Consider the following 14404-nt stretch of genomic DNA (forward strand, 5'->3'; position numbering starts at 1 on the left):
TAAGCAGGCTTCTGAAGAAGTCTTCTGTAGGATAAAATGGATGCCTTGTGCCTGAAGTGGAACTTGCAGGTGGCCATAGTGTAAGTGGTGCGTGTCTTAATTTGTTTGCTTTTAATTTTCTGTGCACATAGAATGGGACCAGGAGTAAAGTTTTTTTTATTTTTTAAAATCTTCTTTTCGTTTTGCTTAGGTAAGTGTGGTTTATCTTCTTATATTCACCCAATTGGTAATGATATAATGAAGGACAAATCTATTTAGAAGTATTTCTACCTATATTCTTGAATATACTTTAACTCTTTTTTGATTACATGGGGAAAAATCCTAGTGAATATTAATTATTCTTGCATTTGAAACAGTGGATCCTCTGGACCTGTTACTATTTCCCCAGAATGCCCTAGCCCCTGTACTTTTTGAACTTCTGTTTTTCTGTCTTCCCCTTAATGTCACTTCTAGCTCTGTGCAGCCCTCATCCAACTTAAGATTTGCTGTTTCAGGTCTGTCCTAGACTTTGAAATTAGGGGACTGAGTTGATCAGGATTGCTTCTAAAATGACAAGCAAGCCCCAATGAGGGGGCTTGGCTCTGTGTCTTGTAGGTCAAGTACATGGGCTCTGGGGGCATCAGCCAACCCTTCAGCTACATTTTGGTCTTATAATTCCTAACTTCTAAGGTTTATTTGTTAACAGCTGAATTCTAGATAGAGTAAATCCTATTCTTTTGCAAAGGATCTGTGAGTGATTTTTTTTTTAAGAAAATTATTACAATTTTAAACAAATGCTAAACTTTTAACTTCTAATAAACTTTCCTCTTTGGATGGTTTTTTTTTTTTTTTTTTTTTTTTTTTTTTGCGGTATGCAGGCCTCTCACTGTTGTGGCCTCTCCCATTGCGGAGCGCAGGCTCAGCGGCCATGGCTCACGAGCCCAGCTGCTCCGCGGCATGTGGGATCTTCCCGGACCAGGGCACGAACCCATGTCCCCTGCATCGGCAGGTGGACTCTCAACCACTGTGCCACCAGGGAAGCCCCTGGATGCTTTTTTTAAGAAAATTATTGGACTTTTACAAAGATTCTTCTGATAGACTTTCAGAATGGTTTGGGACTGGTATATTAAAGGCATTCCTTAGATACCATTAATATTCCAATACTGCAATTGGCAGCATTTTGATTCTGAGGAGAGTGCATGAGTTCAAGGTCAGAGAGATTGACTTGTGCTGTTCATTATAAGCAATTATTCTGTGACAAATGAGTTTGAGATCAGGCTGAAAATTCTGTACGAAAAATCAATAGTTCTAATCAGGCCCTTTCAGGTCATTTACACCCCACCTTTTGTTGGTTCGTCAGAGGAGAGCCAGATAAAACCTGTGTGACAGCGAGGCCTCCGTACTGTTGGAGTTTCCATTTCAAACGTATTTTGATATCTTAAATGAATAGTTTAATTGGTTTCAAAGTTGTAAATGAGTGGAAATTTACATTATTTCATTTTTAATATTCTGATAAGATTTTCCAAATTAGCTTTAGCTGTGTAATTTTTTTTTCCCTCCCCAGGGGAAGGAGTTATACTTAAAGTCTATAAGCAGATTTTGAATGGCTTCTTTCAATCCTGAATTAAAGGGTTTTTAGAAAGTGCCTTTTCTTAAGTTTGCTGAAACAGACCGGAACCGTCACCTAGCCTTGTACTCAAAACCATGCGTGTTTTCTGCTTCAGTTCCCTGATGAAGATGAAGAAACGAGGTTATACCGCTTAAAGATAGAAGAACAGAAGCGCCTCCGAGAAGAAATCCTGAAGCAGAAGGAGCTGCGGCGGCAGCAGCAGGCCGGCGCGAGGAAGAAGGAGCTGCTCGAGAGGCTGGCGCAGCAGCAGCAGCAGCTCTGCCCCCCACCAGCCCTGGCCGGGCAGGAAGAGCAGCTGTCGGCACCGTCGCCCACCAATGGTAACCCACTGTTACCCTTCCCGGGGGCACAGGTCAGACCGCATGTGAAAAACAGACTTCTCGTGAAAAACCAAGATGCCACTGTTTCAAATGTTCCACCCAAAACATCCAATTTTGTGCCATCTGGTGCTAACACGCAGTATCAAGGACAGCAGATGAAACCACTGAAACATTTGAGACAGGCCAGAATCATACCTCAGTGTCCAGCTCAGCACAAAGTCCTGCAGGTAAAGCCTGCAGACGGGGAGGGACCGCCACCCCCCTCGCAGACTGCTCGAGCCGCGTCCCTCCAGGGCCGGCCCCCGGAGGCCAAGCCTGGCACGAAAAGGACTGTCATGCACCGGGCCAACAACGGTGGCGGAGATGGGCCGCACGTCAGCTCCAAGGTCAGGGTGATTAAGTTGTCAGGAGGGGTAAGTTGACGAGGTCACCAGTGCCTCTTGGATTCTGTGTTTCACTTAGTATGTCCTAACTCCCAGAGAGGATTTTTGAAGGAAGGGAAGTAAAGTTGCCTGTCTTAGAATCATGTGGACCAGCCTCTCCCCACTTGAAGCTGGTGTAAGGATTGTCGTTTAAATCCTGCTTCCAATTGGGACCCATGTTTCAGTTGTCTCTTGAGTCTTACTGAAAAACCAGTGTGACAGTTCCTAAGTTAGACGTTTCTCAGTTTTAGCTGCTTTTTATAGATAATTTACGCTAGAATCATCAAGTTTGTTTTAAAAATAAAATTTCCTTTACCACAGAACACATAATTTGTTGTGTGTAGCTTTAGATTCAGGGAGCATCTATGGCAGCGGGGGGCGGGGGGGCAGTGTGTGTGTTGCTTTTAAGCAGCGTTGTTTCAAAGACTGTTTCCCGTCTTCCAGTTAAAGCTAATTGCCCACCACCCCGCCCCCATTTGAGGGAAAAAGGGATTGACAGTATTCTAAAGTGAAATCATGTGTAATCCTGCCATGTGCTTTCAGAAGTGGGGCACCCCTCATTTCTTTCTTCACCTCAGAACAGTGCCCATTTTAGAGCATTTTCAGTAAAGCATAGTAATTGCAGTTTGGATAAATTCAGTACTTAAACTGAACAGTTGCTGCAGATAGATTCCCATTGCAGGAGATTCTCCCCTCAGCGTCTGTAGAATACTCGCTTCCTTAATTCTGCCGTATGGTCTTTATTTATTATAGAAGGTAGCACTCATCTCTTGCTTTAATTATAATGAATTCTGCAACAGACTCTCTTTGGTCCGAGTAACTGTCGTACTCTCTGTCGCAGCTCCCTATTGTGTGCAATTTGTGTTACAAGCTGGGGAAGAAAGGGGGAGAGCTGTAAGACACAGGCTCTTAGAGCAAACCAGCTACAGATGATTACTTTTAAAACCACAAAATATTTACAGTAAAAAAAGAAAAGGACTTCTGATTCTCAGTTCACCCAGGGACAGCAGTACCACTAGGAATGGGCAGGAGTTGTTTGCTGTACTGGATTGAGGGCAGCTCCTCGTTAGCTGCTTAATTAGTTGAGTTTTAATTGCTTTTGTTTCTAGGTTTGTAGACTAAGGTGTGAAGTTTTTCACATGCCATAAGAAAATTTGGGATAGAGCAAATCTGTTGTTTCTCACCTCCGTTCATTGTGATTCAAAATGTTGATAAGTACATGGCCTGTATTATATCAGATTGTTTAAATACTGTATGAATTTATTATCTTTAGGTGAAGACCCAAGTGTTCATCAGTTTCCGGTGTCTGTGTGGCCTTTGGCTTTTGACCGTGTTTTAATCATACTTTGTCGGTGTCTCATTTTTTTTTACTTGAGTTAGAAACTTCTGAGGATGGGCCATGGGGCGATGGTTTGGGAATAGGCCTTTTCCCTGGGCAGCCACAGTGGTGCGGTGCGGGCCTGGGCACTCGGCTCCGGCAGACTAGGAGGTGCGGGGCACGGCTCTGCTGTCCACAGGCAGCCTTCAACTAACGAATTTATCTACTTCCGCAGAATTTATCTGCCTCGATTTTTGCTACTCTTTTTTCTCCAGTGGAAAAAAATACAGTTTTTATATCAGACCATATTCCAAAATCATGCTATATAATTTTACAATACACAGGAAAACAACAGAGGAATTTTACATGAAAATAGCTGTCTGCCAAACTTTGAAATGGTTTTTTTTAGCTCCCTTTTTAATTCTTAAGTATTAAGTTAATTAACCAACATGTTCTGTATATTAGGATTTATTCCAATAATTCCTCCAATAGCATGTTGACAACTTTCACCTTATCAGAGGGTAAATGTCTCTTGTTTGTTTGTATCTCTCTGAACCAGAACAAACAGTGTTTCCCTAATGGCCTGGGTTTTTTTGTGTGTTTTTTTGGTGGGTAGGAACTATTTGTAACATACGCATTGTGCAAAAAGGAGACAGTTCTTGTAAGTGCTAAGAATGCTCTCATTTTTCCTTTTATTTCTGTTCCTGCTGGTCCTTCTCTCCTTTCATGCACCATGACATTAATGCCCAGGGCTGTGCTGTGTTGTGTGCCTGGAGCTGAACCAGCCACCCTGGTGAGGGTCTGACAGGGGCTTAGCATCTGGGAGGATTGACTTGTATATCGTACCTGTGCAGAATATTATTTATGCATTTCAGGTTTATAGTTACTTGTTTAATAAAAGCATTTCATTGTCAGTTCACATTCTTGTATTTTGCTATGAGCCCAGGACTTCTTCACATTCTGTTAGTGCAGAAATACAATAGATATTCTATTTATAAGGTTTTCTAGAGAAATTTACTTTTCAGAGAGTCAGTTTGATTTCTTTCACTTTTTTTGTAACGTAAACAGGCGTTTAATGTATTAACTAAACTATTCTTTGCATTCAGTGGTCTCCTCGTTCTAGTAGTTGGTCTTCAGACAGGACACAGGACTATCGCAGTACATAGTGCTGTTCTAGAAATTGTGCTCTGGCGGTGATCACAGTAAAAATATGTTTCAGCAGGATTGTTAGGAAAGCAGAATTTTCTTGGCAGTCTTATTCTGATGTACAAATTGAAAATATATTATAGCTTAAATTAGGTTTCTTTAGGTGAACTTTTACTTGTGAGGCAATTGTGAATCAATAAGGTCTTCTCTTTTGTCATTTTCCATATTTCATTATCTGTAATTAAATAATTTATCTTTGGATTTTATTAAATTGGGTTTTTTAAAAGGTGAAAGAGCCTGAGTCTTAAGACTATAGGTTTTTCAGTCTGCCCTTTCATTAATTATACTATCTTCAAAGTGATTTTAATTCATACTAATCATCGAAGGAGAATTTCTAGTCTTTTTATATTGTTCCTCTTTGTTAGAGCCAATGCATTACGGACATGGGAAGCATTTTCAAAAAGAACGTAATGAAAAGTCTTTCTTGGTGTTGGTTCTCACACAGTCTCTGACCAGGGTCTGGTCTGGGTTTGTAGCTCGCAGAGTCGTACCTGACTTTCTTCGGGGGCCGTCTTGGCATCATGTGTTCTTTGTTGGCCGTTCCGAAGCTCCTGTGTGTGGGGCGTGGAGGTTGAGGCCCTCAGTCACCAGGAGAGTGTGATGACGTGAAAACAACGTGGCTGTGTTTGAGGAAGACCCGTGGCTGGATGCTTGTCTTATTATTTATTGCCTTGGGGGCCCTTCTAACACGTAGAAGGTACTTTATAAATGTCCATTTTCTTTTTGGAATGCTCCTAAGGCCCCTTCTAGAAATACGTTCCCTGATTTTATGCCGCATAATAGGTAGTAGCTACTGTTTATCAGGTGTTTAGCATGTATTCACAGCATCCTTATGAGTTAGATCTGTTATTGCCATTTCATAGGTAACTACATTGAGTCTCAGACAAGTAGCCCAGAGCCACTCAGCTACTAACTGGTGGAGTGAGGCTTCTAAATCCTGTGCTTTTACCGTTATTTCTAATGGCTATTTTTGCTACTCCTTTTCCTCCTAGGTTTCTTAGTTCTGGATTAGGGAGAGTAGTCTACTTTCTCCAGTGGGTTTTTTAGGGGGGGTTCTAGGATAAGGGGGTGATCAGGTTTCATTTTGCTTGCCAGCCCCAGTTGGTAGTGACTGGCTGCAGAGTATGTTGAGAAGGGTTTAGAGGTGTGCCACAGAACCCTGCCTGCTGAGTGGCGTCAGCTGTGGAGTCAGGCCTGGGGAGCGGCTGGGTTTCCATCACGCCTGTTCTGGAACCTGTGTGGAGTAGCCTGGTATGGTGGGTTAAAGCAAGGGACGGTGTACCCTGGCTGAGCGTAGCTGTGGCCAGCTGTGTGCTAGAAATGTGTCTTTGAACATTTCTGTGTGAATCAAAAGAGATCAGATTTTCTATTTAAAATTGAAATCATTAAGGGAATTTGAAATTTAGAGAGACCTTTTGTTATGAGGCTAATCAATCTCTTTGTGAATTTTAGTTTTTTCCCATTTATATTGTCTGGATTTGTTGGGTGAGATTTAAAAAGGAACAAATTAATGCTACTTATAAAGAGTGTTAAATGTTGGCAAATATTGCTTCTAAAATTTCGTGTGCCTCCCTGAATATTATTTATATAAGTAATCTACTTAAAGAATTTTATTTGATGGAATGGTTCTCTTTTTATTATTTAAAACGTAGGAATAGTCTCCATTTGCTCATTTCTCAGGAAGCTACTTTTAAGTATTTAATTTTCAGAAACCAAAAGAGCAATCTTGTTAAATCATAATTTCTGAAATTCCCTGGTGATCCAGTGGTTAGGACTCCATGCTTTCACTGATGAGGGCCTGGGTTCAGTCCCTGGTTGGGGAACAAAGATCCCACAAGCTGTGCTGTGTGCCGTGCCCCCCTGCCCCCAATCATAATTTCTCTCATAATCAATACATAATCCAGAAAAACTCTTCAGGTAATAACAGAGCATATATAAAAATGTAAAATGTTTACTTACTGTAAACTTAGTATAATCATCCTCAGCCATGTTTTGTGATTAAACACCAGAAAAAAGAATCAGGACGAGCAAGTGCCATGCAAAATTTGTTTATTCAGGAATTTAATTAGGCCTGCAGCTCTGTCTTCCAGTTTAGGGGAAATGGGGAATCTTTGAGATGCTTGCGTCGGGTTACCTGGCCGAAATGAACCCGTGTCCTCAGAATGAGGCTAAGTTTCTCCCAGGGTGGCTGTGAGGGTTAACTGTCGTGACATGGGTGAGATGAGTGGCACAATGCTTGGGCACATGGCAGTGGCTCAGTAGATATTACTACCCTTTCCTTTTAGTTAAAGGAAGAAAAAGTGTGTTCTTACGGTGTTCTTTAAGAAAATGAAAGCAAATTCTGAATTCAGCTGCTTTATTCTAATTGAGGTCATGAAAATTTTAAGAATTTGGCAGCAAATTAAGAAAAGAGCCCTTTGTTCTGCTGGCCACACAGAGAAATGGGAGAAGCACAGAATGCCTCAGCAGGAAAGCCAGCTGTCCAGTCATGATACCCTTGTATTTTACTTTTAAAAGGCTGTCAAAATGCTTCACGTAAAAGGTCCCAATTTGTTTGTGTGAGCTTGCTTTTGGGGGTTGGTGTGCATTTGTAGATTTCTTCTCTTCCTCAAAAGTTATTCTCAGATTTTCTCTAGCGCGATGGTGTGTGCATACCTGATCTTTTTTTGTGGAGTGGAGGACGTTTAATTTTGATATACGTAATCTCAATTTAAGAGAAGTTGCAAAAATAGTATAAGGAGTTTCTTACACTGTGTATCAGATTTACTAGAAACAGAAGTGCTGGTCTTGGAGTCATCTGTCAGTCTTAGGGGACTGTAGTCTGAGAAGGAGTCGCAGGTGGGGATACAAGTGGTCACCCTCGCGGCCTCCCGTTCTCCGGACGTGAGCCTGTTGTTCCGTGGTCTGGCCGCCTCGCTCTTGCAGTTCTGTCTCCCCGCTCCGTCCACACCCACACTGCGCCCTTTCTCGGCACCGCACCTGCACGCCCCCGCCACGCCCTGCCCTTCTCTGCCCACTGCTGGAGCTGTCTCCTGGTCACTGCTCCCGACTGCGGCTGGGTTTCTGCTTCAGTTCATTTTTTGTCTCAAGTACGTTATAAATATTTAAGAAACGTGTTGAAATAATAGAGAAAATAAGTAGCTTCTCCCTTTAAAAATACAGGTATTGTTTACAGTTTCTTTATGGAAATATCCAAGGAGGAGTTAACACAGTGTCGTGTTGTCGCCGTTCCCCGCCCCACGGTACTTCTGATTATAAAAGTAATAGTTGTATATTGTAGACATTTAGATGACACTAGTAAGCAGAGTATGATAACACCAAAAGTAGCATTAATCCTTGTTAATTCAGTTTACAAGATGCGATTGTATCGTACATCGGCTGCTGTTTGATGAGTCTGTGGTGATGACTCGTCCTTGGGGAGACCCACGCCCCAGGCCAAGGCAGAACAAGGCTCACGTTGTGGATGTCCTTCTGGGACTCGCCAAGCTGCCTGGCCACGGCTGGAGGATTCAGCTGTCCTGACTCACTGGTTTCTGGTGGAAACTGACTTGATGCCATGGTTTCGGGCAGTACCCAAGAGCTGATGCCGTGCTAGAGGACCAGTCAGGGAAAGCAAGTCAGGTGAAAGTGAGTTGGAAATGGGTAGTAAAGGACAGAACTGCAGTGGGCTTGTGATCGAGAAACACCCCTGGGAAGCTGAGTGTCAGAGAAGCTGCTTTGACACAGGTAGGGGAGCCAGGAGAGGCCCTGCCCAGATGGACGGGGAGTGGGGGCGGGCGTGGAGACACCACCGTCTAAGGAGGTGAGGTGAGAGCCCAGACTCCCACCTTGCTGACCCCTGGTTCCCTCTCGTCCTGCCATCTCTCTCCTCTCTGGTGGCTGGTTGTAGTTGGGCCTCCTCTGTTGCCTGATCGTTTCCCTGTTAGAGGAGCTGATGAGCAGTCAGATGGCCGAAAGGCAAATGAGAGGGGAAGGAAAATGGGGCACGAATCTTGATTAATCGCTTGTTTGGTAAGATGTATATTCTAGAACCTTCTTTTGGAGGAGAGGCTACTGTGCATAAGTAATTGTTTTTAAGAGCTTTGAAACACTTTGGGGGGAAGAACTGATAACTTCTAGAGGTACGACGTTTTAAGCATTCTTAAACATGTGACCTCTAAATTTGGGCAAAATAGACTACTGTTCATTAGAGGACAGGAATCAGTTTTAATGAATTAGAATGTCTGCACATGAATTTATAGGTGTTTTTAGGCATATGGTGTTTCTTTCAGAGCGAAATAAGTGGTTAAATCAGAAATAATTCTCTTGTAACTAGGAATCAGGATTTGCTAACCCACCTTCTCCAGCAGAAAAGGAATCTGCTTTCTCCAGCGTCTTGGGTAACTTCCCTCTCCTCACTTCGAACGGCTACCAAGAACAGGAGCCTCGTCATCTGCGCCGGGAAGTCGCCCAGCGCTCTAAAGTAGGTCCTTCCCAGCTGCCCATCGGGGCAGGTTGGAAGCGTCTGCTTTCCAGAGTCTGGAGCTTCCTCCCTACGGGGGAGCTCTTGCTGGAGAAGCCGGAGTTCGTGGGCCCCTCCCGCTGCTGGCTGAACCGCAGTGTCACTTCTAGCAGTCCTTTCCTTTTTTTAGATTGGTAGGTCTGTGCTGTAGAAATCGGAGAGTCCTGGGGCATCAGATCCCCTCACAGGCTCAGGGCTTTGGTATATTTCTCCAAAGGCCAATTAATTTTGCTTTTAAAAGACTCCCCAAACCTAACTAGTTTCAGAAAGGTAGAATGTTGAGAGAGAGAGAGAGAGAGCACTTGAATAACTGTGCGTGTTATCACCATAAGGCGAAATCCTGGTGCACCTACCGGTTGAATCCTTTTTTTCTCCCGGAAGCCCAAGCAAGCACTTGTGAGATCCCTTTAACCTTATGGATTTTGTTTCAGTTCAACCCGTGTAGACCTGTTACTGGAATTTTTTTTTTTTTTTTTTTGCGGTATGCGGGCCTCTCACTGTTGTGGCCTCTCCCATTGCGGAGCACAGGCTCCGGACGCGCAGGCTCAACGGCCATGGCTCACGGGCCCAGCCGCTCCGCGGCATGTGGGATCTTCCCGGACCGGAGCACGAACCCGTGTCCCCTGCATCGGCAGGCGGACTCTCAACCACTGCGCCACCAGGGAAGCCCTGGAATTTTATAGGAAGCATTTTAGATTTAAGTTGCTGCTTTTACGTGTTTTGCATGCTTGCCGTATGAAAGGATAATTTATTGCATAGAATAGATGGACACTGCACATGTGAAGTGTCCTCACCTCATATCATATTGCAGCAGTTTAATTAGGGAATTGACACAGGAGCCTGGATAAGAATGTTATTAGCCTGTTTGTTTTCTTTTATTTTTTCTCCTTTAAGTAGTAGTCTCAAAGACAAACTAGAGCATGAAATGTATTTGTGTTTAGAAACTTCGTAGAGCATGCATATCATTTATCGTCCAGATTCTGGGTGAGCTTTCTAAAGATCACAGGGCCAGGCCCAGCATTGTTGTAGTTAATAGAAACCTGCTCTGTGAGGTCTGTGGGCTGGCAGATGAGCAGCATTGCCATGACAGTGAAGTAGGCCTTATCGGAAGGAGAATTCATAAGAGGCTGCCCTGGGACCCTAACCACTGTCCTTCTCTGTGTCCCGACAATGTTATCTGCCCTCTCAGTACGGAGTATCAAATGTCTGTCATGAGTACAGAAATTAATTTAATGTCACCTGAAGACATGCAATTAATCTTTTAGAGGTTTTCATAATACCTTTACAGAAAGAGTTGCCAGTTTGGCGGATTTGGATTTTGGGGTTTAGAAGAAGATAAGGAAAATTAATTTTTCATCAGGGTTAATACAAGCTAGCAGGGCCACAAAGGCTGAGAAAAATGGTTGGGGAATTTGTCAAGTGTTGTCACTCTAGAATAATGCTGCTTAACGTCTGATAGGTGTAATCAAGAGTTGAGATTTCTATAGAGAGGGATTAATCAATTTGCTCACTAGTGAATGCGAGCCAGCGATACCACTTCTTCATGATGTTTAAGAATGAAAATAAGATTTGATCTGTCAAATTGCAGGATACCCTGACAATATCAATGGGCATTTTATCTATACGTTTAAACAATTTGTTATAAATAAATTTGTCATGCTAATGTTGGTGGCTACAAACCTCATTTTTTGTAACGATTAAGCTGATAAAAGGTGTTCCCTAAGCTTACTTAATTCAGGAAGTGCCTTTTATATTTAAGAAAAACTGCTCTCAAAAGACATTTTTATGGTATTCATTAAAAGATATTTATTTGTGGAAAAAAACCAAGAAAATATTTCCAGGTTGGTCTAAGACAGGCCAAACTTCTTTTCTCTTCATCTGTTTTGGAGGAAGTAAAAGGTATTTAAAATCATGTCTAAACACACTGCTGTGTAAGGAATTTAAAAGGGAACTGTGCCACCCTAGAGAAATGCACTTTCAAAGTGGATTTCCTTTCTTTGAATGGAACGTAATCTGCCATCCACAGATGACTAGTTATTTCCTTACATTAAGATGATAATGTAACTTAATAAGTTTTTAATGAAACTTTCAGGTTTCTGAAAGTCCTAATTTGAATCAACAGTATTTTTAAATTTACATAACTAATAATTTTGGGATCTCCTTCAGTGCTATTAACTATATGCACAAGTTGTAGAAGACTTCTAAATAAATAGGTGGGTTCAGTTTGGCTTGGTTCTCTTTCACCTTTTTTCTGTGTCTGTGAGAATGTGAGAGTAGGTGTAAAAAATATGTTTCTGGCCACAGCCTAGAAGTTAGTAGGTTGAATGTTACCTGGTGTTAACCGGAATAACTCTGGGATTTAAAATTTATCCTAAGAATTAGCTTTTCGTTGTGCTAATTTGAAAGAAAATAATTGTTCTCTCAATTGAAAAAAAAATCTGCTTTTCCTACAAAATGAAATAACTTATTACTTATATTTAAGCCTTGAATCTTCAGCATGGTTTCCAGAAAAACGTCAGAGCAGAGCATTATAGTAAACCTTCATTTCCTTAAAATGATTTAATTGAATGATGGTTAGTCCCTTTGTTTCCAACCCTACTAAAAATAGTTATGTTAGTATAAGCTCCTTGCCTGCGAGGTTGTGTGGAGTCCATGCTTTGGAGCCACTGAGACAGGAAGTCCTAAAAGCACTTGCTGTGTGACCAAGGATCTTGGGTTTTTCATTTGGAAAGTGAGAATAATGATATTTACCTGGAGGGAGGATTGAAGGAAAACAGTCCCTGTACAGACCCTAGTGTACAGACCCTAGTGTACGACTTGTCAAATTGAAGACATTCAGCAAACAGCTCCATCCATCTTCCCGTGAGTGGAGCATGTTGGATGATGCCATTCAGCATGGTGATGGAGAGCCAGGGTGCCTTGGAGATTTTTGTTACAAAGTTTATTACATCATTTGTAGCTGTAGAAGGTGTAAAACATTGTCCTGAATGTAAGTAGCTCCAGACCTTACCCAGACCTTCCCGTCACTTGTCAGTAAGCTGATGATAGCTGTTTTTCCCAAAAGTTGGGCCTTTGTTATAATCCCTGCTTGAAACATCCCTCTTTCTTGTTCATCGCTGACTCACCAAGTGCTTGTCGTCTGCCTGCTCGGGGCTCGGTCCTCTTCTCTGTCCTGAGGATGCCGTGGTGACCAGTGCTCCCCGCGGGGCTCCCATTCTCTTGAGCATGACAGGACTGTGAGTGGTGATTAATGCTGTGAAGAAAAATAAAGCAGTTACGTGGCCTGGGAAACCTTAGGATTAGAGATGCTGGGGGCCCCCTCGAGTGAGCAGGTCAGGGTGGTGGCTGCTGAGGCTCCCCGGGCAGGGAGGAGTAGGGGTGCTCACCGTGCTCCTGAGTTTGTGAGATGCAGACGGAGCGAGGAGACCGCCAGGCGGTGAGGCCCAGACCCGCAGGCACTCTGATCACAGACGTCATTTACTGTGTCTTCTCAGGCCATCTCTTGGAAAGTCCTAAATGGAGAGGCTCTTTGTGGTACCTGTACCTTTATTTCTGAACTGCAGATGGGAATCAGGTTTACTTTAAAACGTAAACTTGTTTTGAAAGGAAAATAAAAGTTTAGAACTTTGTTCTTCAAGGTCTTCCTCTGACCTAATATTGTCAGACATAAATTATCACCAGTCTCTTAACTCAAAATAGCAGTAAAGAGAATTTTTGTTTGGGGTGTTTATTGACTAAATGTTTCTGTTCTTAATTCCCAGTTTAAAAATCATCAGATCACCACAGCGTTACATATTTATCACCCAAGTACATACACACGGTGTATTGTATACCTTAAAAATAGGCAAATATCCTACTTTTGGTGCAAGCTCTTCTTTTTAAATAAAAGTTTACTATCTAGATCATCTACTTTTTTTTTTTTTTTTTTTTTTTTTTGGGCCGCTCCTCACGGCTTGTGAGATATTAGTTCCCCAACTGGAGATTGAACCCAGGCCCCCTGGCCGTGGAAGCACAGAATCCTAACCATTGGTGGTGAGGGAATTCCCTTTTTTTTTTTTTCTCTCTTTTTCTTTTTTTTTTTTTTTAAGCTCATCTACATTTTTAGCTCTGGATTGCTAAAGAAAATATCTGCAACGATATTCACCATGTTGTCCACCGTATATATGGACATCATTCCTTTTAGACCACATGTACCAGCTGATTACCGATTTGTACAGCATGACAGTATGTTTTCTGATGCACCCAGTATCAGTGCTGAACTGAAGGCTGGCCTTTTTAGTATCACAGTGGCATTTAGTAAATACATATGTACTAATTGACAGTGGCCCCTAGTGGGACCTAGTATCCTGATACTGTAATCTTTTTTTTAATAGCACATTCAGAACTACGTAGTTTTTAGAAGCCTGATCTACTGTTGATTGTTTTATTCAGTAAATATCTCAGTGCCATCTATATGCATAGGAAATTTTGGCTTGGTGAACAAAAGCAGACTCACCAAAGTCTAAGCCACTGGTTTCTCTAGACCCTTACAAAATGGCATATGCTCTAGGTGTCCATAGACTTTGCCCTCCTCTGATGAGCTTCCAGGGAGTCCGTAAAATGGAAGACTTTCCCCAGAGAGCTAACCATACATAATAGCCAGTTCATTTATCCACATTCGTGAAAAAGGTAGACGGTGGAGGATCAGTCAGTAGACTGTTAGGTAGCTGAGCTGTGTGGAGAATTTAGTGACCCAGTGCCACCTGCATCTATGGCACAGCCTCTGGTGGGCCCTGGGGGCTAGTGTGAAGTGTCAGCCCATGTAAAAAGATGTTTTTAAGAACAGTGAGACTTAACACTTGAATAGTGAATTTATGAACCTTATACTAACATAATTTCAATATGATTTTAGGTAAATTAATAAGTGATGGATTACTGGCTTTTAAAGATAGGAACATGGGGCTTCCCTGGTGGCGCAGTGGTTGAGAGTCCGCCTGCCGATGCAGGGGACACAGGTTCGTGCCCCGGTCCGGGAGGACCCCACATGCC

General features: G+C 42.5%; 1 protein-coding gene across 1 annotated transcript in view; it reads left to right on the forward strand.

Annotated features, from left to right (window-relative positions):
- Positions 1–14404, forward strand: part of RBM33 (RNA binding motif protein 33) — a gene marked incomplete at both ends in the record, with an annotated part of 114088 nt that overhangs the window by 84910 nt on the left and 14774 nt on the right. Inside the window, one exon of the mRNA XM_079711346.1 lies at positions 1704–2342. Coding sequence (XP_079567472.1) covers positions 1704–2342 — 639 coding nt within the window. The remainder of the gene's footprint in view (positions 1–1703; positions 2343–14404) is intronic.

The sequence above is a fragment of the Hyperoodon ampullatus genome, assembly GCF_949752795.1.
Source record: "Hyperoodon ampullatus genome assembly, chromosome: 9".
NCBI lineage: Eukaryota > Metazoa > Chordata > Mammalia > Artiodactyla > Ziphiidae > Hyperoodon > Hyperoodon ampullatus.